This window comes from Rhyacophila brunnea, unplaced genomic scaffold, assembly GCF_057557595.1.
Source record: "Rhyacophila brunnea isolate RB1 unplaced genomic scaffold, BYU_Rbru_1.0 scaffold_3, whole genome shotgun sequence".
Taxonomy (NCBI): domain Eukaryota; kingdom Metazoa; phylum Arthropoda; class Insecta; order Trichoptera; family Rhyacophilidae; genus Rhyacophila; species Rhyacophila brunnea.
Genome location: NW_028232965.1, coordinates 31966421 through 31994038, shown reverse-complemented (window position 1 = coordinate 31994038; position 27618 = coordinate 31966421). Strand labels below are relative to the sequence as shown.

Genomic DNA, 27618 nt, shown 5'->3' with positions numbered 1-27618 from the left:
TCCTTCAGATAGTAAAATTGTTTAAATGGTGGATGAAAACAATAACAGAATTATTTATCTCGACTGAAAATCTTTCGTTTTTAGATTAACTCAGCATACATCCTAAATATAAGGGTGGAGATAAACAGACATCGTTTAAAATTAAAATTATTTAAGTCGTCTAATATTATTTATTATATTATAATTCATTCAAAAAAGAAAAGACATTATAATCCGTATATGGCGTGATATTGATATCGAAAAACATCAATTCTCAGGGCACCTGTTTTCACGTTTGGTTTTACTGTAGTAAATTTGATTATGTGTTTTCAAATATTAGTAAAATGTTTTTAAATTCACAACAAGCTAAAATTTAGCAACATTCCTGATTTACCACAGAAAACCAACCTTATATTAGATAAATACCTATACATATTATGTTCACCCTAACCAAGACGCTCTGAGTCTACTGAATATAAACCTATTGATAATAAAGTTACAAAATCAAAATAAAAAAACTTGATCCATCTTCAAACCCATAAAATCACTATTATTTGATATCATATGGGACGTAAAATTACAAGTCAATTGCAAAGTCCAGTGTAAAATTTGCTGAACACTTACATTCCAGTATATAATATAATAAAATTAGATGTAATATAAGTATCAAGTATATTGTAATAACAAAAGATTTTTTTTAACTTGCAATATACTAGGGACATCTGGTGTATCAAAATATAGCTTTATTCTAAACTTCAAACAACGGCGCAAACAAAGTTTTCAATAAAAACATTACAATGACTATTCAGATCCCCAGAACTCTTATTCCAAAAGATATCCGATATTCTTAATTTTTGATATTTCACGACACGCCAGCTTGTAATTTTTTTCAGATGCCTGATGATTAATTCAAAATATAATAGCAGTTTGAGTATATAGTAGTTAGAGTAATAATATTCCACTGTACATTTTGCGAGATGCCGTCACCTACAATAGTCATACTAGTGGTATCTAGCGACAGCGTACAAGGCATGCAATCTAATACAATTTGTAAATTGTATACAATGCATGTTTAGTATGCTGTCGCTAGATACTACTACAAATAGATCTACCGTAGCACTGGCACCTCACAAAATCTAATAGTGTTTGCTAACTACTTATATGCATAAATCATTGCATAAATAATTAAATAATACTATTATGTACCATGACCATGTACCTATGTACAATCATACTCAATACTACAATCATAAGAAATTAGAAGAAATTAATGATAAACATGATAATATAACATAATATTATTATAATAATAAGATCCTTTAACGATTTTACATTTATATAGTTTTTTGTGATTGTAAGTTTATTTTTTTACTTTTAATGCGAATGGAAATTGTAAACATAATAATATTATGTACAAGTACTATATTATACAATGTAGATTATAAGAAATAACAATGAATTGTATTCAAACGCAAGTTTTATATTCTGCCTATGGATGCCTCTACTAAGAAAAGATATTGTGAAAAATAAAGTTATCGAGGAAAGCAGGTAGAATGATGTAAAATACACACCAATACAACATTGGTACTCCACTGAAAATTTAATTAAATATCATGAGATGTCGCTTTTACTGTTGAATTGTATTGGATTTTTATCGCATACAATTTTACAAACAATAAATTATTGAATTCGTTACGAACTTATTATTCACGCTGCATTACGGGGAAGCGCAAAGCTACTATATAGTGGTAGATATCACAATATTGTCTCGATTTGATACGAAGAAAAATAAATATAAAGTACATCAAAAGTACGTATTAAGGCGATGTCTTTACCTACCAGAGGCACCTAGTGGAAAAACATGAAGCTTGCAATTCGAGACATCTTTTTGATAATTTACAATTTCAATTGTAATTTGTACTTACCTATCTGAAAACATTAAAAAGAAAAAAACTAACAATAATTGTAAAAAATGTAAATTTGTTGAATCATACCCCATCATATTATTGCATTGTATTTTATGGTCATATTTATTATGAAAATTCAGTTTATTAAGTTTTCTATGATTTTTATAGAGATTTTTCACTAATCATTGTCTTAATACTTTTTAATATTTATTTGAAAAAATCATTTTTTATAAAAATGTAAATGTGTATAACTTAAAAACCTTCTTATTTATATGAAATCTTATTTAGATGTGGTCCCAATAATTGAGGTGAAGTCTTTACTGAGCCTTTTTTAAAGAGGCACCTAGCGGAAAAATACGAAGCTTGCAATTTGAGAGATTTTTTTGTTATGTATCTGAAAACTTTAAAAAGAAAAATATTTTTTTATTTTCAGTCAAAGATAAACTTACAACTGTAAAAAATGTAATAAAATGTGAATTTGTTGAATCGGACCGCGCCCTATTATTACATATATTTTATGGTCATATTTATTATTAAAATTTCTAAGCATCATCTAAGAGATTTTTGACTAATTCATAGTTTTAATATTTTTATATCTATTTTAAAAACAAATGTGTATAACTTGAAATCCTTTTTATTTATATCAAATTTTATTTATGTATGGTCTCAATATTGAAGCTTGATAAAAACATCGCCTATACGCGTACGCGTACTTTTGATATATTTTATATTCTTTATTATTCTTTATTTCTGCTGGTATTCTGCTGGTATAAGCATCGCCCTTAAAGTTTAAAGAATTCACATTTTGTAACTTTTTTAAATTGTAGTAGCTTTGACTTTAAATAAAAAACATGTTTCTTTTTAATGTTTTTATATACGTTAGATATTCACTATCAGTATAATTTTTTGATACATATACTGGTGCTGGCTCTCTAGTTTTTTAATTCTCTATCGACCACCTACCTCTTCGATCCCCAAAACCATAGTCTACAATATTTCGGTGATTAGATACCGAATCACTTCATAATTGGACTCACTAATCATTTCTCGCATTTTTACGAACAGTTTCTGGGTATCCTTTCCCAAATTCACCACAAAATGTCATATTATTGTGTTTCAAAACTATTAAGTGCAATATAATACTGACGGATAAGTGTTTGAATAAGTGTCGGACATCACTGTCTACAATGGATGAAAAGTTATGGTGCCAAGATAGTAATTAGACAATACAGTATGTTGTCATTTTTGAACGTTCCAAATTTTGAAATAAAATAAAACACAAAATATATTTTATACTTTTATTGTTCAATTAATAAATACTTATCAAGTCAAACAATACTCTTTTTTATTAAAATAAAATCTTTGAAATATTGCTGATGCTTAGATAAATATCGCATATCAATGGAATCAAAGTCGATCATATTATATTATATATCTACATAACAGTTCAATGTACTTAATAATATATTTTTTTAGAAACATATTGGAAAATAATTTGACAGCAGAGAACCTAGCAATAAAAATTCAAGTTATCCACATTTATACTTTTATAAAAATCAATGTTTTTAAAATAAATATAAAAAATATTAAAACGATGAATTAGTCAAAAATCTAAGCGACAACTTAATAAACTAAATTTTAATAATACATATGAACATAAAATATAATCCAATAATAAGATGTGACCTTGCAACGAATTCACATTTTATTACATTTTTTTTACAATTGTAAGTTTATCTTCAAATTAAAAAAAAAATTAAAATCTTTTTAATGTTTTCAGATACAGTTTCACATACAGTTTAATTAATACAGTTGAAATTTTAAATTATCAAAAAAAAATCTCAAATTGCAAGCTTCGTATTTTTCCGCTAGATTCTCTGCTGGCATGCTTCTCTGTTTATCATGAGTTATTTAAAATCATCAGCAACTTAATATTTACAATACATTCTTTTTATTTTAATAAATAGGAGAGAATACAAACTTAGATTAGCTTAAAATTAAACCCCTATATTTAAACTTAGATATATTTACAATAATAGTAATTATTGGTGCTTAACTTTTCTATTATTTTCAATATTGGCAATTTCATTCATCATAAATTCTGAGCTATTGGATATTTTTCCATTTTCTAAACTTCCATTACTTTTTTCTTTAGACGATAGGTTTAAACTTTTATTTTTTCCATTGGCTTGATGTTCCGATTCTTCTTGGGCTTTCCTCTTCTTTTCGGCTTTATAAGTCTTGATGTAAAATGAAGCAAACAAGTAAATAAATAACACAGAGTTTATGGTGAGTAATGTCACGATAAACTTCGGATAATTGCAATCCCTCGGGAACATCTGAAGATTGTGAATTAAAATGATAGAGAATTGAACCTGAAACACAAAAATATTTTTTATTTATCTGCATAAAAGTGTAGTTATCCAGAAAGTATCTAATCCAGTCTACAACTTATGTAAAAATGAGAAACACATATATAACATATTGTTATCCGTTTTACACAAATCACAGAGATCACACAGAATTTCACGGATCTCAAAATACGACTCCTTCGATTTGCAGAAAACAATCAGACTATTAATTAAAACTCATTAGTATTTCAACAAACGCATTCACAACACCTGGTCGGTTTGATGCAGTATAATAAATGATCCACACATACGGCCTCCATGAATGAATCCATTTTAACTTTGGTTAATACTCAAAATATAAAAGAGAATAACTATTCGACAATTTTTCTAAATAAAATAAATATTGTCAACACTAATATAAACATTCAATATAAATATCTGTTTTTTTACTGGATTGAATTGGATATGACAATAATACTGTAAAATAGAATATTTCAAAATGTATACTCACCAATTGCAATCTTGTAACGTATTTCTTCCACCATAATAATTTTTGATACTGTGGTCCAAGACCAGCAATAAGGTAGTAGGTGTACATAATTATATGAATAAATGAATTGATGACTCCTAAAAGGGTTCCGTGGCCACCTGTAAATAATAACATTTAATATAATATGCATAATTATTAATACTACCACAGTTCAACGTCAAGACAATTCGCCAACATCCAAAACTAACATAAGATACAATATGAAGAAGTGTAATGCTACTATAGGCATCTATCGACAGAATGCAATTTACTGATACTTTACATTTTTACAAGTATTTTAAGGTGAATCGTCTAACTATCAGAGGCACCTAGTGGAAAAATACGAAGTTTGCAATTTCAGACATTTTTTTTGATAATTTACAATTTAAACTATCAAATTATTACATTTATTTTTAAAAATTATTAATATAAAATTATAATAATTAATTATTAAAAAGAAAAATATTTTTTATGTAAGTAAGTATAATGAAAAAGATTTCAAGTTATACTTCCACATTTATATTTTTATAAAAATCGATGTTTTTTAAAATAAATATAAAAAATAATAACACAATGGGTTAGTCAAAAATCTCTTCTATACAATATAGAAAACTTAATACACTAAATTTTAATAAAAAATGACCATAAAATAATATTTTGTAACATTTTTTTAAATTTCTTTGTTAAGTGTGTTTATCCTAGTTTATCTTTGACTTAAAATAAAAATATTTTTCTTTTTAATGTTGTCAGATACATATTTATTAATAAATACAGTTTAAATTGTAAATTATGAAAAAAATGTCACAAATTGCAAGCTTCGTATTTTTTCCACTCGGTGCCTCTGGTAGGTACCGATAATTCGCCTTAATCAAATAATAAGAAACTATGTAGGTATCTAAGAACAATAATACAATAAAAAATATCATTTTTATTCAAGGATAAACTTACAATTAAACAAAAGCTATACCTGTTATATAGGTGCGGTGAGTTGTTTGCAGGTATTTTTTTTAATAAATTGTAGTTTAATAAGTTATAGGATTATAAAGAGAGAGATGTAAATTATCAGTAAAATACTTTGAATTTCATCATTTATATTCGGTCGGTCGACGACCTTTGTTGCATTAACCCCCCCCCCCCCTCTAAATTCTCCTCCGAAGTGAGGATTAGCCATAGGAAAATATATTAACGGTTGAAAAATTGACAACGGTGACAACGTTACCTGGTAAGAACTTGACTCCTATCCATGAACACATCGGCATCAGAGCATGGTGATAAACATGGAGGAAAGTAATCTGATTATTCTTCTTTCGTAAAACAAAGAAGACGGTATCCAGCAGCTCTATTATTTTAGCAACAAAATACCACCAAACAGCGTTGGCCATCTGAAAATAACGTTAAGTAAATTTAAGCAATAAATACTATAAATAAAAATGTTAATTTACCTACTTATAGAACTGGCATTAACTTAATAAGTATTATTATGAATATTACGTATTTCAAATTATGATACTTCTAATGCCAAAAATATCGTTAAATTATACTTTATATACTATGTCATCAATGGTTTTAACATAATATCAAAAAATGAACGAAAGGAACGCTTCACCAAGTAGTTATAGTATTATTACGTTGTCTCCCCGGGCATGTGTCTAAATTTTACTACAACGCATCACTACTCAGTAAAGTGGGGATGAGCCTTTTGAGATAAATACACTATACCTAGTGAATATCGAAATTGTTTAATTAGGTGAATCACTGTGATTTATCTTAATGTCACGACGTTGATAATCGTTTTTTTTATAAGTTTCTATATGGCGGTATTTAATATGTGATTTTTTAAATCGAAAAGAGCCAAAGAATAGAAAATATAAAAAATGCGTAAAAATACCAAACTAACCCTGCATACAATATGGCTACGAATAGTAGTTCCGTATGGCAGTGAAACGTCAATATTTTACATTAGAATAGCGACAGTTGGACTTATGGACGTATGAGTAAAAGTATAGTTTTAGATCAAGACAGAAAGGCGAAGCTTGTGGAGTAGGGTAGTTTTTTTTATAGAATTATTAATAACCATGTCCTTGCTTTTTCGTACAAGGTAGTTGTTAGTAATTTTGAACAATCATAAATATTTTTTGTGATGACCGGGAATCGAACCCAGAACTCTTGGGTGGAAGGCCAACGCCTTACCCACTGCACCACGAGAGCCGCCTGGAGTAGGGTTGTTAGGGAAACAACGAAATGGTGTGCATTAGATCCAGGGTCTTCATACATATGAAACGTCTGCGCTCAGTATCGACCCGTAGGGGTAAGCAGGTCGTGCGTTGCTTAGGGGCGGAAAATGACGGAACGAACACGAATATTACAACTTTTGAGAGTAGTGGGGGTTTCCATGAAGCAGACGATGCAGTCTTTTCGTTATGAACTGCTGACATCTTAGTTAAAATAGTAATGGAAGCGTAAAAAGTTCTGATAACCTATTCTATGTTGTGTTGTATTACGCAAAGGTGGTCTATTGCATATATGCATATTTTTCACAGGGGGCCTCCAAACCTATCAGCGTCTCAGAACTTTAAGTATACCTAAAATAACGCTGTTCGAAAGTAAGTTTTGTGGATAAGCTTCAACCCTCAGTAGATTATGTGTACCTACATATACTTATACATATATTTTTTAAAGATTTTTGTTGCTATACTTATCCATTTAAGATAGCCAAAAATAAATAGGCACTTATCTAATAAAATAGGTAGGGAGGTACCGTTCAAATGTTCATACAATTTGAGACTATAAATTAACGGCCCACATGCTCGTCGTAGGTCAAAATTGAGTTTTTATTGTATTTTCAAACCATGATCCTGGACACTCCTTAAACTTAGTAGATAATCTATTTATATAATTTTGAAGCCTTATTAACCTTTATATTTATTTTAAACATTTGATGACTGCATAAAGTATTTTTGTTACATAAAATAGTTTTCTTTTAAACCTCTCGCTCTAATGTTTTAGAATATAGTCATATTTCGGTACATGAATGTGTAGTGGTGTTAAGATTTTTTCCTTTTTTTAATTTTTAATCGCATTTATAAAACCATTAGTATAATTCATGATGAGATAATTTTAGTAAAATATTTACGATAAAAAATTATATTGATAATCTCTGTGATCGCAAATTTGACAAGAATTAGGCATTTTATTATTCAAAAAATCGGCAAGATTAACACATTTAAAGATAATTCTAAAGGTACTTATTATAAGCTATGTCTTTGACCATTCAAGTGTGATAAACATCTTATGAATAATGATTGCTTTATAATAATTATTGACCTAAGAATAAGGTAGTGTTTTTTTGAAATAAGCCATTTTTTTTGTCATTCCCCAGTGGTTAATCTACAACATACGGCCGTAGCCATAAATTGACAAACTATAATTGAATTAGAGAGTAAAATGATTCTGACGCGCGTGTTTAAACATGTACCGTTTAAAAAAAAAATTAAAAAATTCGGTTAGGTACATGTTCCAACACGCGCGTTAATATAATTTTACTCCCTACTTTAATTATAGTTTGTGAATTTATGGCTACGGCCGTATGTTGTAGCTTAACCACTGGGGAATGACAAAAGAAGTGGCGTATTTCAAAAAAACACTACCTTATTCTTAGGTCAATAATTATTATAAAGCAATCATTATTCATAAGATGTTTATCACACTTCAATGGTCAAATACATAGCTTATAATAAGTACCTTTAGAATCATCTTCAAATGTGTTAATCTTGCCGATTTTTTGAATAATAAAATGCCTAATTCTTGTCAAATTTGGGATCACAGAGATTATCAATATAATTTTTTGTCGTGAATATTTTACTAAAATTATCTCATCATTAATTATACTAATGGTTTTATAAATGCGTTTAAAAATTAATAAACGTAAAAAATCTTAACACCACTGCACATTCATGTACCGAAATATGACTATATTCTAAAACATTAGAGCGAGAGGTTTAAAAGAATACCATTTTATGTAACAAAAATACTTTATGCAGTCATCAAATGTTTAAAATAGATATAAAGGATAATAAGGCTTCAAAATTACATAAATAGATTATCTACAACGTTAAAGAGTGTACAGGATCATGGTTTGAAAATACAATAAAAACTCAATTTTGACCTACGACGAACATGTACCCCCTTAAAGGATGGCGGGATTCTAAGCCTGAGTAAGGGCGGCACTTTGCCTAGAGATGTCAATGTCTGTGCTTCATATCGGACATATCCACAATATACTAAATATATGGATTCATAAAATAATTATTGCCGAATACCTAGGCTCCTATTGATTTAGTGAAGAGGATACTTAAGAGCATACATTTAGGCTTTATATGTATAGAAAAGGGTTTCTTCAACATCTTTGGTTTAACCAGAGAAGATTTTGTTATCTAAAAGTTCATATTGGGTACCGGTTTTCCATACGATAATACAAGGAAAACTGCTTAGTACCTATTATCATCTAGTGCACAATAATATCTACACCTTAGTGGCTTTAACATTTCATAAACTGTAGTAGGTATGTAGTATTTTTCAAATTTCCTTGTTGCGACGACAATTGTTGTTGAAAGAGTCGATTACAATCTAAAACTTAGTAGCTATAATATAATTACTGCTATCCAACAGAGATTGATAAATTTCGGGTTTTGATTTTTTTTCCAATATTTCTCAATAACACCTGAGTAAGGTCAATCGACTGTCATATATTTTATGAATCTCCTTTTAAACGAACATTTTCATCGTCAGTTTCCTTAATCGATATGGCCTATCTATTTTAATGATAGGAATTTACAACCTCTAAAAATTGGTATGAAACAGGTTATTTTACACATTTTTTTTTTTACAAAAAGAACAGTGTGTAATATTATTTAAAAAAAAACATAATTTTAATATATTTTCAATGATAAATTATTAATGTGGTGTGCTAATTCATGCAAATTAAATTTAGGAAATATCTAAGTTGTTTGGCTACTAATTATTATTTGATTTGGTAAAATTGTGTTTTATCATAAAATTTTGCAGTATTTTTTTTAACTAGTTTTATTTATTTTCCATAAACTTTACATTAAAACGTACTGTGACAATGATTATTAACCAAGTAATCGTAATAATGAGAATACAGAAATTAATAACATGTGCCTACACCAACTGTATATTTGGGTAATGTATGGATTAGGTAAAATTATCACTAATCATACGTGTCGAATTGTTAAATTTTAGCATATTTTTTGTTTAATTCATCATAATTATGTTACCGCCATTTGCACCATTACCCATAATAATACATTTTTGATTTTTATAAAAATTCCAATTAATTTATCATACTATAACTATACATTTGTAGGCTCCCGCAGTCCCGAGATTCGACTTTTTGCATCTTCATGCCCGATAAAACATTTGATCCGAAAAACTGTAGTGTAATAATTCAAAGTCCACCGAATACCCTCAGTCAATGATCAATGGCCAGCTGTCTCGCTAGATATTGCAGGCCGCTTTGCGTTATAATAACAAAGTGGTGGATTTAAAATATAATTGTGAAACTAATCTAATAATTATTATGATAAGCATTAACTTGTAGTGACTAATTACTTTGTGTAGCATGTATTTCGGATGGCACAATGATTCTTCCTTCGTAACGGACTTTTGTTGAAGTGTCAGTGTGACATGAATTTCTCGCTAATTTCTCACTTTAGAGAGGATAGTATTTTATACATTTAGAATTTAGATTATTGCAGGAAATATTTTACATTTCTGTTTTTCAGTGGATCAAGAACTCAGTGGATTCGACAATTAACTAATGCCTATCAACTATTTCTCGTAAAATGTCTTATTATAACTCCCACTCTTTGAGGGCCCATATTCTTGGCATAGGAGCGAAATAACAAAGGTAGCCTAAAATATAATAGGTAGGTATTTCTCCTAATTATTATATTACTGCTAAAAATAAATCATAATATTATAAATAAATCAATGCATAAATAAGTAAAGTAAATAAAACTACGCCACTTCTGAGCGACAATTAAAACATGGATTACTTTTTTATAATAATGCACGCTGCCTTTCTAGCATGTCTAGTTAGTTACAATAATTTAGTTAATTCAGTTATATTAGTAAAGATGGGTTCATAGCTCATAGCTCATTACAAATAACCAAACTATCTCAATATGTATTTACAAAAATATTTTTAAGACTATTAAGTACGCTAATGTAGATAGACGAGACAAACGTAAGACAGAGTAATGTGTTACCTACAGTATTTAATATTCATAAATCTATTCAAATATCAGATATTTTTCTTACCCGTTTTCCATTTTCACTATCTGAATAATCAACTGGTTGACAGGTGAAACTATATTCTCGTAACCAACCAGCTTGGAGGCCCTGGAATCAATTTTTATTTTTATTAATTTACATTGTTGTGAAGAACATTGAATATTTTAACATTACATTAAATGTACAAACCTTTAGTGGCGATAGCCAAAAATCATATTATCATTATCAGTATTGACTTAAATTAAAAATTTTATTATTAGATACTTATTATTATCACTAGTAGGTATTTATTATCAATATATTATTTACATTTTAAATAATACTGTATTCATAGTTAACTACAATAATTGGATCTCTAATAGGTATTAAAAATATAAAAATAAATCATTAAATAACAATAAATCTCAATTTCAATTATGTTTGTATAAATTCGCCTGGTAAACCTGATAAAACTTCGATATCAGGAATTCAATAAAAAAAATGCCGCGGATGAAATATTCTACTACTTATACATATATGTTTATAAAATATATAAATATATACCTATATATACTTATAAAGTGTAGGTACTTATATTAAAAAGATATATCACCATTCTTCAATATAGAACGTATTATGGAACACCACAGTGTAGAGATATATTTATGCAAGTTTTACGAAGATTGGTTTTAGTCATATATTAATTCAGATACACATATCTATTGGAAGCATAACATGTGAATTTTACCCAGCCGTTGGGCTCAAACTCATTGAAACTCATTGAAAAGAACCAATATATTTTCTAAATCTAGCTCCGTATGCGTAAGTGTTTTATTTATAATAAAAATGTAATTGTACAACAATAATTAATTCTATTTAAATACGAAAACAAAATAATATAAATAAACATTGTAATAATGTAAATAACGGGTAATACTTATAAATATAAATCATTGTTATACCAACCTCATAGACGAGATATGCACTAAAAACTACTTGAATGGCATTATATATAATCATGACATATTTGAGATCGTATGATTTTTTGTCTCTCATGTATCTTGGTCCAACTGACACCGAAAAATATACATATGATATGATCACAGTGAGTAAAGGTGCAGGTCCTGACATCATCCACCAGTCCTTGGTCCGAGGATCTGAAAAAATAGTTCATATTTAGTAGATGCAGAACAATGCACTATGGTAATTGTTTAATAATAATACAAAGTTAATAAACGTAAGTTATAATAACAATCATAAATATAATATGCGGTTACGTCTTTGTATTACCATTACCTAAATAAACATCATTAAGATTAAGATGAATAAGATCGAATGTAACTGTAACCAATAACCTTTTGAGTGATTACGTGTAAATTGTACACCTATATTAAATTAAATATGACCAAAAACATTATTGTACAAGTTACAAATGACAGAAAAGTATTAAGACGGTACTTAAGTGAAACGGCAAATAATTTTCAACTATAGGTGCGACGAAATTTTGGACTCGCTGGCAATCGGAGAGCGAACGACGAGCTGTGAACACGTCAATTTATTTCGTGATGGCGACGGGGGTATTAATTCTTAAATCGTGTAAAGATGATCAAAAAACGTTACCCATTTACTTGAAAAAGAAAACATGTCAATAAATATATTATTATTGTTACTAATAGAACAATAAAAAGAACATTAAATGGACGCATGTTGGATTTATATGACAAATTATATTTCGTTCGGCACGCGTCATTTGCACAATTCGCGCATCGCCTAGCCACGATCTTTTTAGAACTTTTAAGAACGAATGGCAATTAGGTACATCGAAAATGTTTTTATAGAAAATGTATTTTGTAGGTATGTATTTTCAATTAGATTGCATTACAATATTTTTAATTCATTCTTCAAAATGAATAAATATGACATAATACATACCTAATATGTTACCTATTTAACAGTTAGTCACACAATTCACTTGGCACGCTTTTATGTAGATATACCTGTGATCAGCGGATAATATGCTTTTTAAATAAACTTAGTATTTAGACTTTTATTTTCATCATGATTACAATAACTTCATAGTTCAAGACAGTAAATCAGAGTGCTTTTATATAACTATCAATGTACCTTAAGACGATTCACCCTTTACATATTTGATCTACTCTCTTGGCGAAAACATGTATCTTCCAAGTATAATTAAAACGAGCAAATACCTATTAATAAATTTACTTTTGATCGTTCGTCGTTATCATTAATACGTCTCGTTAACGTTTATTTTTATAATTACCCTTTATAACTAACATAACTTTTTCGAAAATTGCTAAAAAATTTCTCTTAGATAAAAAAAATATTCTAGATTTTTATAGTAGTAGTTGATGATGTTATTAAGAATAATACATTTAATCCATGCAAATTAAACTTATTTTTCTCATACTTAATTTACCTATAAAATTACCTAAATACAAAAAATCTAGTAATTTATGTTAATGGCTTTAAAAAATATTGCAATAATTTTTAACATTCTGATGCTGACAGCTGTTCATGCTATAAATCAATCTTCAAAACAATCTATCATATTCTTTTACAGCCCGAAATAACAGAACCATAGTATTAACAAAACGACTTTAATTCTGTATATGTTAGAAACCTTCTAAATGTGTGTGGAAAAAAAATTCTTCACTAAACTTGTATATAAATTTTATATTTTTCAAGGATTTAATAAGGAAAAAAACAGTTTTTCCTTAAAAGGCGTAACCTTTAACATAACTCAAAAACACCTTTTTTAAATGTCATTTCTTCTAGTAGGTACTTATTTGAATAAATGCCTGAATAATTATTTAATATGAAAAAGTATTAAGTAAAAATAAGTAAACAGTAATAAAGTGGAATAAGTACTATAAAATTGTGTTTTATTTTATTAAATAAATAATTAATCAAATATTATGCAAAATTGTTATTATTTTTAAATAAATTATTAAAATAATTCAAATTAAGGTAAATAGTTTGTCAATGCAAGTACCTAGTACCCTAAAAGTATGATATACTTATTGTTACAATATGAAAAATGAAGGCGTAGCATAGTGCTACTAGAGAAACCTAGTGGCGAAATGATAAATCGTGAAATTCAATTCATAATTGCATGTTTATCATAACCAATACATGTGTATGAAAAAAAAACAATTTAATCGAATTGCAAACACATTATTTAAAAACAGTTGCAGTTTATCCTTACTTATTTTGAACGATTATTTTCATCGTTAAAATACAATTCGATAAGTTTTCTCGAATATGTAGAAGACACTTTTTAAGATTTCGTCGTTTTAATGTATTTTATTATATTTAAAAATGAACATTGTGTGTTTGTGTGAACACAGGTGTGTTTAACCTGAAATTTCTTTTTATCTATCCTCTCATATAACTTGCGAATTGTCACAATAATATAGATAAAATTGAAAGTATTGCTAGTTATTAATCAATTTAATAGTTTGAGCACTGTATATTATTGTATATTATTCTCAATGGAAAGACATATATTTACTAAAACAAATCGAAATATTATATAGATACCGAATAAGTGCATATTAGGTACTTGATCCATGAAATTTAATAATGCAGAGGACTTGTTTTATCAGACATTTTCCTCATCATTCTAAACAGATTACATAGGTCCTGATCATTATTAAATGATGTAAATTAAGTGAACATATTTTAATTTGGATACATCGCTAATAGCATATTTTTTCATTAGTTTACTGATTGATATTCATATTCTAATCTACCTATTCATCTTCTATATAATTATGATGAAACGTTTCCTATTATTTGAGGCCATCTTGATTTATATTGCAGCGTGGGAGGCTGCGTGCATTAAAAGTCTACACACAATACATTGACGATACAATATGTCTAAGATGGAGGCATTTTGTCTTCAAGGTTGATAAACTCTTTTTTCAATAAAAAGTGTAAGAATGGATTTATACATCGAGTACAATAGTTTTAGTAGTTCGGCTAGTTTAATAATTTGTTTCAATTATAATAATATATTATCAACGAGGCTTGTTAATTTTTTTGAATGCGAAGGCTAAATATTTTTTTGCAAATCCTCTTCGATTTAAGTATCCCTTAGTTATTCTCTTCGCTTCCACGCAAGTATAATACTATGCATATAGTGAAAATCTTCTCATTAAAGTTTCCTATATATTAGGACTCTTAAGAAATACCAAAACAAAATATACACATAATTAAGGAAAAAATATATTTTCCTTAAAAAAAGGGTCAACATACTTCAATCATTCGTTCTGATATTATAATATAATGTAATTACTAATTAGTAATATATTACACCGAAACGATTGCAATAAAAGTATATTTTAAAAATAATACGAGAATTATTGTACTTAAGTGGTTTTGCATACAATAATGGTGCGAAATAGTTATTTATTAATTATATAACTTTTAATAATAATTAGTGGCGTTGATATATATATACATTTCAGACTATAAGCCAATTTTATTATACAATGTTTTTTCGTATTTCGAAATCGTACAAATAAAAAAATGGTTTCACGACACTATAATGAAATTTTACAGCGCAATAATCAGTTCAGTCAATAACTGTACACACATAAAATATGTATTTGATATAAATAATTTATAATTTAGTATAAATACTAAAATAAAACAAAAATATTTTATATAGGTACATCGTTTTACAATAGATAACATTATGAATCATCGTGGAACAAAAATATTAAAACATTTTACATACTCGCACATACTATATACTGCGTACCTACATCAAATTTATCAAACTCGTATAACCTTTTCTCAAATAACTATTTACATGTATTAATTTTCAGATATAATGGTAATCCAGCGGGAATGTATTAGATAGTCTTAGTAAAAATGAAGTATCCAACAATAAACGTATAAAATATATGTGCGAATATTTTTTAGCGAATGTATCGTTAGCAATGTAACAAATTTTATTGATTTACGTTTAAATAGTAGTAATCTTATGATTGTTGTAAGGATATAATATAAGGAAAAAAGCATCTTCAGAAAAACTGAAATCATCAGTAAATTTAGTGTATTGCAATTATATTACCAAAGTGTAGTCGATATCATATTCATAAATTGAAATGATTTCATGTTATACCTACACATGTTATCTATTTTTTTATAACAATCGATGTTTTTTTTTAATTAATGTTAAAACATTAAAACTATGAATACCCATATCGAAAATGTTTTAAAAAATATTTAAGAATACGTATTAATAATTAAAATAATTCTCAAAAAAATGTCTCAAATTCCAAGCAACATTGTTTTCCACTAGGTACCTCTGGTAGGTGTAATATTCACCATAAACGTGAAATATCTGCATCTCCATGTGGCCCACCACTGCAGACTAGAAGCAAATGGACACATAATCAATGCCATGACCATGCATACCAACAAGGATGTAATATAAACAATGCAATGCAATGCTGCCCATAAATGTTGTATATCGAAGCATCCCCAGAAATGTTTGATAAAGTACCATCTATTGATGTAGGTACATACGCATATTTCATAAACTATCTACCTACCATACGGTAGTGTCACACACTTCAAGCTACTTCATCTACTGCCTGCCAACATTGAATTAGTTGCAAAATTCTAAATAGATACATACTATGTAGCAAAATAATATATAAGACATGTTTTATGATTTTCAACAGCATCGATAGCATTTTTTTTTACAAAATAATATTAAAAACACTACTGTATTTCAAACATGAATTGAGTTGTTGAGAAAATGAATGATCATGAATTTATAAATATGTAGGTATACTCGCTACCTATATGTTGTGAAAAACACATGTATGAAATGTATTCAATGACGTATCTATGAAAATACCAGTTATATCCGCGAATTGAGTATAATCCTATCATAATCATACAATAATTTATAACAACATTAGGTAAATGTCATATGTAACGCTAATAAAAAGATAATTCCGTGAGTGAGGTTAGTACATAATAAAACATATATTATACCTATCTCAATTTGCGTGAACAAGTTTGATACAATTTTACGTTGTCAAATTTTCTACACATATTATAGGTAATATCGTATAAAAGGATAATTATAATCGCGGTATGTATTGATAGATAATATTCTGTGTTTGGCATATTTTTTTCCAAAAAATTAACACCAAAATTTGAAAAAAATAAATAATGAAATATAGCTTGGAAATACATTTTAAAATATAAAAATATATCTCATCGACTTAAACCCATTTGAATCGTTAATTTTCTACAACCAAAACAAGGTTAAACAGGTCGAATACAGTCATAAAAATAAAGGTTATTATTTAAAGTAAGTACCTACCTAGATACGATTAATCGAATATTTTATTTTAAAAAATATATATATTATCCACAGATTTGAATTGATATCATCTACTACTACTTACTTCGTCAAATTAAAACAAATTATTGAGCGGCTAAATTGATTGTTTCACAATTGTATCAATTTACTAAATAGAATCTACATAATTACAAACAAATGCTATTCTTATCACTGTTATTGATACATTTATTACAGTACAGAATTTTGATGAAAATTTAATGGATAACTATTTAATAAGTTTCACATTGTTGGTAGCTGTTTATTTGTACACATACCAAAACGATTGGATAAAAAAAACTACGGGTTAGTTGAAATGATTGAACCACAGATCAAAAGGACAAACCGTTTCATTGTTTTTATGACATTTTTAGATTATTTTACAACAACGGAGTTAACATCAAAAAAAGAAGATATAAAATTAATATATTACCACTAGCCATCTCCATAAAATTTCTATATGACTCCATGATATTCGCCATTTTCACAAGACGATTTGAATAATCCTGTTTAAATCACTCAGCTTGTGATCTGAAAAAAAAACATAAATACTCATTAATTATCATTCATATGTTTTATATATTTTACAGTTATTATTATAGTATTTATACACAAAAAGGCTATAACAAAGTCTATTAAGGTGAAGCCTTTACTGATCCCTTTTAAAAGAGGCACCTAGCGGAAAAATACAAAGCTTGCAATTTGAGATATTTTTTGATAATTTACAATTTCAGCTGTATTAATTAATTAATATATATCTGAAAACATTAAAAAGATTTTTTTTAAGTCAAAGATAATATATAACAATAAGAAAAAATGTTATAAAATGTAAATTTTGTTTACGTCCCCATCTTATTATATAAATAAAAATAATAGTTTATTAAGTTTTCTAAGTATCACCTAAGAGATTTTTGACTAATTCATAGTTTTAATATTTTTTATATCTATTTTAAAAAACATCGATTTTTATAAAAAATATAAATATGTATAACTTGAAATCCATTTTATTTATATCAAATTTTATTTATGTATGGTCCCAATATTGAATCTTGATTTGATATAAATAAAAAGGATTTCAAGTTACACACATTTATATTTTTATAAAAATCGATGTTTTTTTTAAATTAATATTAAAACATTTTATAACTATGAATTACCTAGTCAAAAATCTTTACGAAGAAAAATTGAAAACTTAATAAACTAAATTTTAATAATAAATATTACCATAAAATATATGTTATAATAAGATGGGGACGTAAACAAAATTCACATTTTATAAATTTTTCTTAAATTGTAAGTTTATCTTTGACTTAAAATAAAAAAAAAATCTTTATAATGTTTTCAGATACATATTTATTAATTAATACAGTTGAAATTGTAAATTATCAAAAAAATGTATCAAATTACAAGCTTCGTATTTTTCCGCTAGGTGCCATGCCAGCAGATAACTAAAAAAAATAATATAATATAAATAAATAAAATAAATATAATAACTATAACTAAATAAAATAAATAAGATATATAAATAAAAAATATTTCAAGTTATACACATTTATATTTTTATAAAAATCGATGTTTTTTTTAAATATATATATAAATTATTAAAACCATTAATTAGTCAAAAATCTACACCACATAAAATCTAAAACTTAATAAACTAAATTTTAATAATAAATATGGCCATAAAATATAATGTTATAATAAGATTTGACCCTGCAACGAATTCACATTTTATTACATTTTTTTACAATTGCCGGTTTATCTTTAAATTTAAAAAAAATAAAAAATCTTTTTAGTGTTTTCAGATACATATTCATTAATTACTTCAGTTGAAATTGTAAATTATCAAAAAAAAATCTCAAATTACAAGCTTCGTATTTTTCCGTTAGGTGCCTCTTTTCGCCTCTGATAGTATAAGCATCCCCCTTAAGGCTTCACCTTAAGTGAGTTTCATACTGAAAAGAATACACATTGTTAATTTATTGATAACCTATTATTTTATCTTCTTAACAACTTTTGTGGTTATTTTTTTAGTGTAAATATTTACGCAACCGCAAACTGTTTATCCAATTTCGAAATCGGTGCATTGGCAAAAGCGTTGACTACTTTCGTTGAACAGCTTTTGATCTTTGAACTTTTATATTAACAATTTCTAGATTAGTACTGAACCCATTACCTAATTTAATCAAGCACAAAAATTGGTAAAACTATTCTTCATTTCTAAAATAATTATAAAATAAAAAAACAATTAAGAACAATAATGTGATAATGTTTGTGAACTGTTGTTTTTTCCAATAGTTTTATTTATAAGCATGCAGCGAGAAACTAATTATAATAGTTATGTAGAGCTTTAGATAAGCTAGTGCATTGATATTATAATTACGGACATTTATTAGTATTTTATTTATTTTTACATTCCGAATGGTTTGCTTCAAATTCATATTTATTTTACTAAGCAATAAAGAAACAAATATATTGATAGACCTATCAAAACCCTTTTTTTTCATATGTGAAAGCATGAATTGAGAGTTATTTTTAATTTATACATTTTAGGCATCATTCACACATTAATCAACAAATCGTAAAAAATAATAATTATATATAACAGGTGACAGTGGCAAAGGGTGACTTTTGTAAAGAGGTAAGCTGTGGAGATCAAAGAAAAAGAGCACACTTATCAGGTATACTTACGGGAAATAAGACGATAATGCGATATTACTACTGATGAATAGGTACACACTAGTCAACGTCACACTAAATCAATGAAATTTCAATAGCTCACTGACGATATACAATTGAGCGATGAATATAAATTATGTATTTTCCTATACTTACACATAACATACGCCCAAAAATATATCATCGGTAAATATAGCGGTATCAACAGCTCAAAATAACAAACAACTACACAAAAAAATAATATAATTATGTTAGTCTGTGACTGAATTAACTTATAAAAATAATAATCACGATAAAAAATTATTATTTATTTTAAAAAATATTTTATCTTTATATGACGTGATTAAACCCATAGATTTTTTTTTAATTATCGCATTATTAATAATTATTTAAATAAAGTGGCAGTCATCGACATTAAATATATGCGGAGATTTTAGGCTTTACCTTATAAACTTATAGATTCGTATGAACAAAGCCAGACTACCCCGATATCACGTGACACGCATGTTCATACAAAAAGTACGCCAAATCATCTAGAATGAATCGATATTTCAATACTCGCTACAAAACACGTGGAGCTGTTTTTCACTTATTGTTGATTTATTCTAAATTCTGACGATAAATGGCTCTCATTTTTATTTTTTAAATATTAATTAAATATTCTGACGATAGGTTGGTTTCCGCACATCTTTTTATTTATTTAAATTTAAATACTTTCTATATATTTTTCTTAAAAGGTGGGCTTCAAATAATCGCCTACTATGGAGCCTTCGCCGCTGAAAGGACATCACTTACTACCAGATCCAAAAAATGCCCAAAGGGTAAACGTTCACTTGAAAAACGTAATGAACAAAAAATTATATATAAAACGTTGATTTTTATTGCAGTCTGATTTTCGCAAAAAGCTTTGATTATCCACACAAAATCAAATAGTGCTATTTATCATAATCTTTCAAAAATACAAAAAAATACGGGTCGCTGTGCAGAACATATTATTATATATTTCTATTGTATACAATACAATAAAAAAAATGCACCGCAGACAACTTTTTCGGTATTGACTATTAAGTTTATGGGAAAATTTATCGAAAATATGACTCTTTTTAGATTGTGAGTGAAAGTAAAATGTAATTATTTTAATTTATTCAATTTTACACATTGAAATATGCGTCAGTTACTGAAATAAAGAATAGTTAATAGGTAGTAGGGTATTTAATAAAATTATCTCGAAAAATGGGGAGGCATTAATTAGCATTTTCTTGCCATTATCATCATCAATATTTTCTCGCTTTATTTCAATACTCCATAACAATGATTAAAATATTCGACTGTGTTTAGGAAATAGGGCGTAACCCTCGATTTTTCGAAAAGTGCTTTTATTAGATATTAACAATGTATGCAACTAAATACTCGTTATATAAAAAGGAAGTAAGCCGCAAATTCCGAATTATTATCTAAATTCAGGTTTTAATTGAGATTAGCTAATTTTTAATTTATGGTAAAAAGCTTTCATCCTCAATTTTAATGATTTTTCTGTAATAACTTATTAGATCGAAAATTTATTACACCAAATCTTCAATCATCATGCACCCAATGTCTGTGCCTATTTTAAAAAAAATATTAAACTAAAATCACTAAAAAAACGTTTTTTGCCTCTCCTGTAAAATTTGTTCTGTGAGGGTTACGCCCTTTTTCCTAAGCACGGTCGAAAATAAACAACAAAACAAACTTCTAACCAGTATTGATTGGTTATATTCTATATAATAAATATAATATTATAGTTTTTGGGTATTTTTAAATGGGTTTTATGATTTATTTGTCTAATTAGTAGAACCTAAGAACTGACACAACATTTGAAACACAGAATACTATTTTGACATCGATGTTTATTTTATATGAACTATAATAGTTTAGTAAATTATATAAAAAAATAGTTCTAAATGGATGATCGATAAAATATCGTTGATTTTCGAATGGCGAATACAATGTATTTTCAAATATTTCACCCTGGATCCGCCTCTGCGGTACATTGACATGAACAGGAAGCATACATGAATAAGATCTAAAAGTTATTCCACTACCTATCGATACAGAATTAAATAATTCCACACGTTACAATAATAAAATTTAAATGCTATATAATTATTAATATGATAATGAGAATAACATGATAATATTATGCTGATATTATTTATAATATTTCACGTCGATCACGCGAGGATTTAAAATACTATCTTATTAGTATATCATAACATTATGTACCGCATATGTATAAACATTTTACACAGTTTTAAATTTTACTTATTACATAATTAATATTTTGTCAAAAGTGTACTTAGCGATGATTATTTGCTAATATATTATCACTTAGCAAGATTTTTTTTCATTTCAGTAAAAACTCAATTATCTTCTGAAATCAAAATTCTCCCATATACCAGTTTCTATGGTCCTACATTTACTGTAACCACGTTATACAAATCAAATTAAATTAAACTTGAACAATGATATTTTTTTAATTAAAAACGTCAACAAGAAATCGAATATATTGAAAAAATTTCACAATTTTCGTGGCAGTTATAAACTTATACATAAATTTATTTTAATACACCTACGTATCTTTTTGAGAATTTTTAGAAGAGATGATTATTGAGAGAAAATCTTCTGAAATTATAATATATTGTACAATTTTCATTTCTGGTTCAGTTTTCTTTTGTAAGTGCCTTCATTAAGTGGGTTGCTTATTAATTTAACAATTATTCTATAATCCTACCATAAATGATGATGTTTTAAAAATGTCCGATAAATAATTATTATCGAGCATAGGTAATAATAGATTCTTAAGTCGTACTTGCTATTTCACTTACGCTATTAAAATTTTGAATGAATGTGACTAGCGATGCTAAACGAATTGTATATCTACGATAAGATTGATTGCATTTATTTTAATAAAACACGCAGCTTCTCCGTGAGTAAGTGACTTAAATCGAAAGTAGGTAAGTGTACCAAAAAGATAAACAACTTTTTTTATAAGCCGGTGAATTACCCAAGGGCTTTATCTAAAAATATTATAACAGGTTTCTTTTTAAAACAAATATTCACATTAAATTTGATAACATCTTTCTTTACACTTGACTGCAGTTAGTATCAATGGAATTCATATTTCTTCCATATATGTAAATTTAATTTATATAAATCTCCAAACTAGTTTCCGCGAATGTTACAGAACAAACGTGTATGAGAATGAGACATATTATTACAAACAATGATTAAGAGAGACTGGCAAATAAAAATAAATTCCTAAAAAAATGCTTTTTCCACAACATGTACATTAAGTAAATTATGTATTTAGATACTTTGTTACTCAAATGTTATAATCTACTTCTTGTTAGAGTGTAATGTGTTATGTTTCTCGGCAGATGGGCCATAATTAATAATTATGGAAATCGCTAGGCATATAAAATTAGATTTTTTTTTCATATGTCATAAAAAATACTTAATAGTCACATCGGCAAATATTAATGTCGTCGATTTAAAACATTTATTAAACTATTTCTTTTATTCAACGAATAATTCTCAAGATTTGAGAATTTATTAAATTGTTAGCAAGTCTTAGTAAGTTATAAAAACTAAATATTGGAGTGATCCGTGATGCCGGTTAGTAATTAAGGCATTTAATTGATACCTACCTTGATTTAATATACAAAAACCGATAATCAACATTGTAACGCAATTTGATAAGCATGCCATGTAAAAACTACTAGTTAAAATCATTGTAATTGAGTATGATGCACGTTGTTTAATTAGAAAAAACACACTGGCGCGAATCCAGTAGTTACGGGTTCAAGTCCCGTCATGTCTTGTATTTTTTTCTAAGAAAAAGATTTTTTCTAGTTGGTATATGTATGATATGTTTTCAAATTAGATATGTTTAAACCATTTATGTTCCTATATAACTTTAATCTAAAATATGTCGGTATGTACACGCACATCAATTACTATGATTATTTTTTTCATTATAATTTATTGACAAAAATTATCGTTTAAAATATAGATAATAGTTAAGTAAAAATGGTTCAACGAACACCTTTTATATAACAGTTGTATTTTACTTATATATATATATATATATATATATATATATATATATATATATAAGTATGTCTAAGGGCAGTTAGTGAATCAAACCGTCCACAAATTACCGGAGTTACCTGATCATTTCGACTTATTGGCTCATTTGTCACTTACTTGATCATTGTCAGGTATAGATTTATATGCAGTTGTGACCAGCTCGACGAGCTGGTACCGTAGGTACCTATAACTCAATTTGATAAGGTAAGTGATAATTTCGAAGGCAGTAAATAGGCTCCTATATACTTTTTTATCCCTGAATATAGAACGTGACTTCGTTGATTATTTCCGTTCATTATTAATCGCCTTTAGCTGATCGGAGAGTGCGACGTTGCCACTGCAAGGAAGAGGTGATGATATGCGAAAATATCCTTTGCGTAAACTGCATAAGAAATATTTTTTACTGTAGGTACAGGTGCTGGAGACGGGTCCATTGTTTACACCTGAATGAAGTGACACCATTATCAAGACTATTCAGATAGGCCGTTTGCCTTTGCTTAAATATTATACGTATAGATGAAGACAGAATACATTTTCTTATTCGTTGAAACAATATTATGACTTTGTATACTTATTATTAATTGTAATATTATAAATACTTTGAAAACCCTAAGTGGGTTTTTAATGGATATCAAAATACTTTTAGTATTTTGATACTTTTTTGTTTAGTATTTGGACTAGAAGTCATTTCAAGCAACGTTTCGATTCTGAATTGTTGTCTTTCACGATATTGAGAGTATCCACCGCTCCGGAACTTGCCGCAAGTATACTATACTATATTATTTTATAGTAATTAAACGTAAAATAACACATATGAACTTAGCACGCCGCGTTCGAACACGCGATCTCCGGATTCGTAGACGAGAATCTTAACCGTTCGTCCACGGAGGTCGTCAAATGATTTGAATAGCAAAAAAAGTGCGTAATAATTGTATAGACTACATTTTAGTAGATATGTGCTTAACTATAAGCATACTATTAAAGTTGAAATAAATGGCACGACCTACCAGATGTTTTATTTTTTGCTTGCTTGTATTGATCCAATATGAATACATAAATACACTCAATAAATAAACATCTTTAAACTAACCATTTCTTTTATTCAATGAATAATTCACAAGATTTTGAGAATGTAACATTCCATATATTGAACATACATAACTTGAAAACACCTCAGATATATACCCACTAGAAAAAATCATATTTGAAAACAAATACGAAACTCGACGAGATTTGAACCCATTGGTTAATGCATTTAATGCAACTTGGCGCGACATGGAAATTTCGAAAATTATTTCCGACGAAAATAATTACATATATGTAATCAAAATAATACCAATCACTTTACTTACACACACGCATCACTAAAAAGGTATTTTGTTTTTCACTTGAAAAAACAAAATTTTTGCAGTTCGTGCACTATTGAAAAATGATGTGAAAAATGTTTTGTTTTGGTACCTGTAAATTTGACTGTATTTAGGGTTTTTAAGAAATTTTGGCTCTCATGTTTTTTCAAATGTTGCATATTGGTTAAAATAACAAAAATATAACTATTGATAAATAATATTATAATCTCTTGTTTTTTAATGATTTGGGTTCTGTAGGTAGATACATAAGCTAGATAACATTAAGATCTTCGTTGTTTTTTAGGTTTGCATTTATCAACAAAATAAAAGTACAAAACAGGCATAATCTTCACTGTCTGGAAAGCCCACGAAAATACTCTTGGTATTCCTCTGGTATGTATTTAGCGTTGTCACTAAATCACGATATTTTAATTTAGAAATATGATTTCTTTGGATTCTTAATTATTATAGGTATATCTGGAACAATAACAGGAATTCTTTCTATATTTCGTCGTTAACCAACTACCATAAAATCATTTTCTTCAAATGATGTTTATATAAAAAGAGTCTCTCAAAGTCATCTCTTCAAACGTGAAACCACGCCATATTGTATATGGGAACTATTTTACCACACAATGTTTTTTTGTAATATAAATTAAATGGTGCGTTGGGTTATCATATTTAGATGCGAATGATTTAAAAACCTGAAACGTCATTGATACAATGAATTTCCGCATTCTTTGACAAAATTACACCAGTCATTGAATGTGAAAATTCTCATCGTAGACAATTTTTTTTTTGCTTTATTATGCTTTGGCCATGGTCCCCACATCCCGTACCGGGCCCCATGGCGTGCCCCTTTACCTATCACTGAGATTAAGGGCAGTATGATGTTCTACAGTAGTATTTCCCATATTATCCCCAAATGATATTCCGTAGAATCCCTGGGTTTGGCGATGTAAAATGAATGGTATTCTGTGTATTTTTTGTAATTTTCAAATAAATCCACTTGAATTATTGAATTGTTGGCTTATTATGAACCATTGATCGCGACCCCCTTTCATGGTAACATATTAACATGCGACCCTTCTACATATTGGATAAATAGCCATTTATATTAGTCAGGAAACACACTACAGATAATTATAAAATAAAATTCCAAATGTGAATTATCATCAAATTTAGATAATTTATTATATCACATAAAATTGCATCACATACATACAAATATTATAAAATCTTGGGTCAAGTTGACGCTAAGGTACAGATTTGGATTTCGCGTTATACACATTTTTATGTATCTAAAAAATCAAAAAATGAATTATTCAAAATCATTTGAATTTGTGCTGCACAAGAGAAAAACCAATAATCATAGGGTGAAAAACATAACCATAAAATAAAAATTAATAATAAGATGGTATCATTTCACAAATTCAAATTGTATGGTTATTTTATTAATATGTACCTTTTAGGTGGAGAATTTATATTAATAAGTTATAAAATAGTTGGAGTGCATCGAAAAGATTAACAGTAGGCATAATAACAGAATGATTTAAAAAACGCCAAATATAAAATTTAATACAGTTCTAAAATCTAAAAAGTTTTTATGAATAAACACGGCATAAAATGAGAATCTCGTAAAATGAGTAATTTTTCAATTATTAGTAAACAAAAAAAGGTAGCCATTGTTTAGTGGAAAAAAAAATAAGCCCAAGCAGTACAGTGGTCATAATGATATGTATTGTTTTTACATGCACTTCACAAGATAATTTTATTCATACAAAATATTATTTGGTAGTATGGGTGCCACTGGCACTGGAGACATATTTATAATTGCCGAAAAACTAATTAGAATTATTACAGTTCACACCTTCATCTGTCTTCTCCAATAGTATGTACATATCCCTGGTGTGGACGAATTATTTTTTTGCATGTACCTACTTACCTTAATAATTAAGGTACACCACACCGTACACCACTCATGTAAATCATTCATTTAGGTACAATACCTATC

At 27.6% G+C, this 27618-nt stretch overlaps 1 protein-coding gene across 4 annotated transcripts in view; it reads right to left on the bottom strand.

Annotated features, from left to right (window-relative positions):
• Positions 1-3178: 3178 nt before the first annotated feature.
• The window catches only part of LOC147068230 (very long chain fatty acid elongase AAEL008004-like), a 32588-nt gene continuing 8148 nt past the window's right edge, over positions 3179-27618 (bottom strand). For 2 of the 4 annotated variants that reach the window (XM_085951939.1, XM_085951940.1), the window contains exons 2-7: positions 17885-17982; positions 12027-12217; positions 11109-11189; positions 5986-6148; positions 4749-4885; positions 3179-4261 (exon numbers count right to left, since the gene is read on the bottom strand). In XM_085951939.1, the coding sequence (XP_085808065.1) occupies positions 3929-4261; positions 4749-4885; positions 5986-6148; positions 11109-11189; positions 12027-12217; positions 17885-17933 (954 nt within the window). In that variant the 5' untranslated portion in view covers positions 17934-17982 and the 3' untranslated portion in view covers positions 3179-3928. Of the gene's footprint in view, positions 4262-4748; positions 4886-5985; positions 6149-11108; positions 11190-12026; positions 12218-17884; positions 17983-19318; positions 19402-20142; positions 20256-27618 lie in introns of those variants that run through there. The other 2 variants (XM_085951942.1, XM_085951941.1) reach the window with 2 other exon arrangements.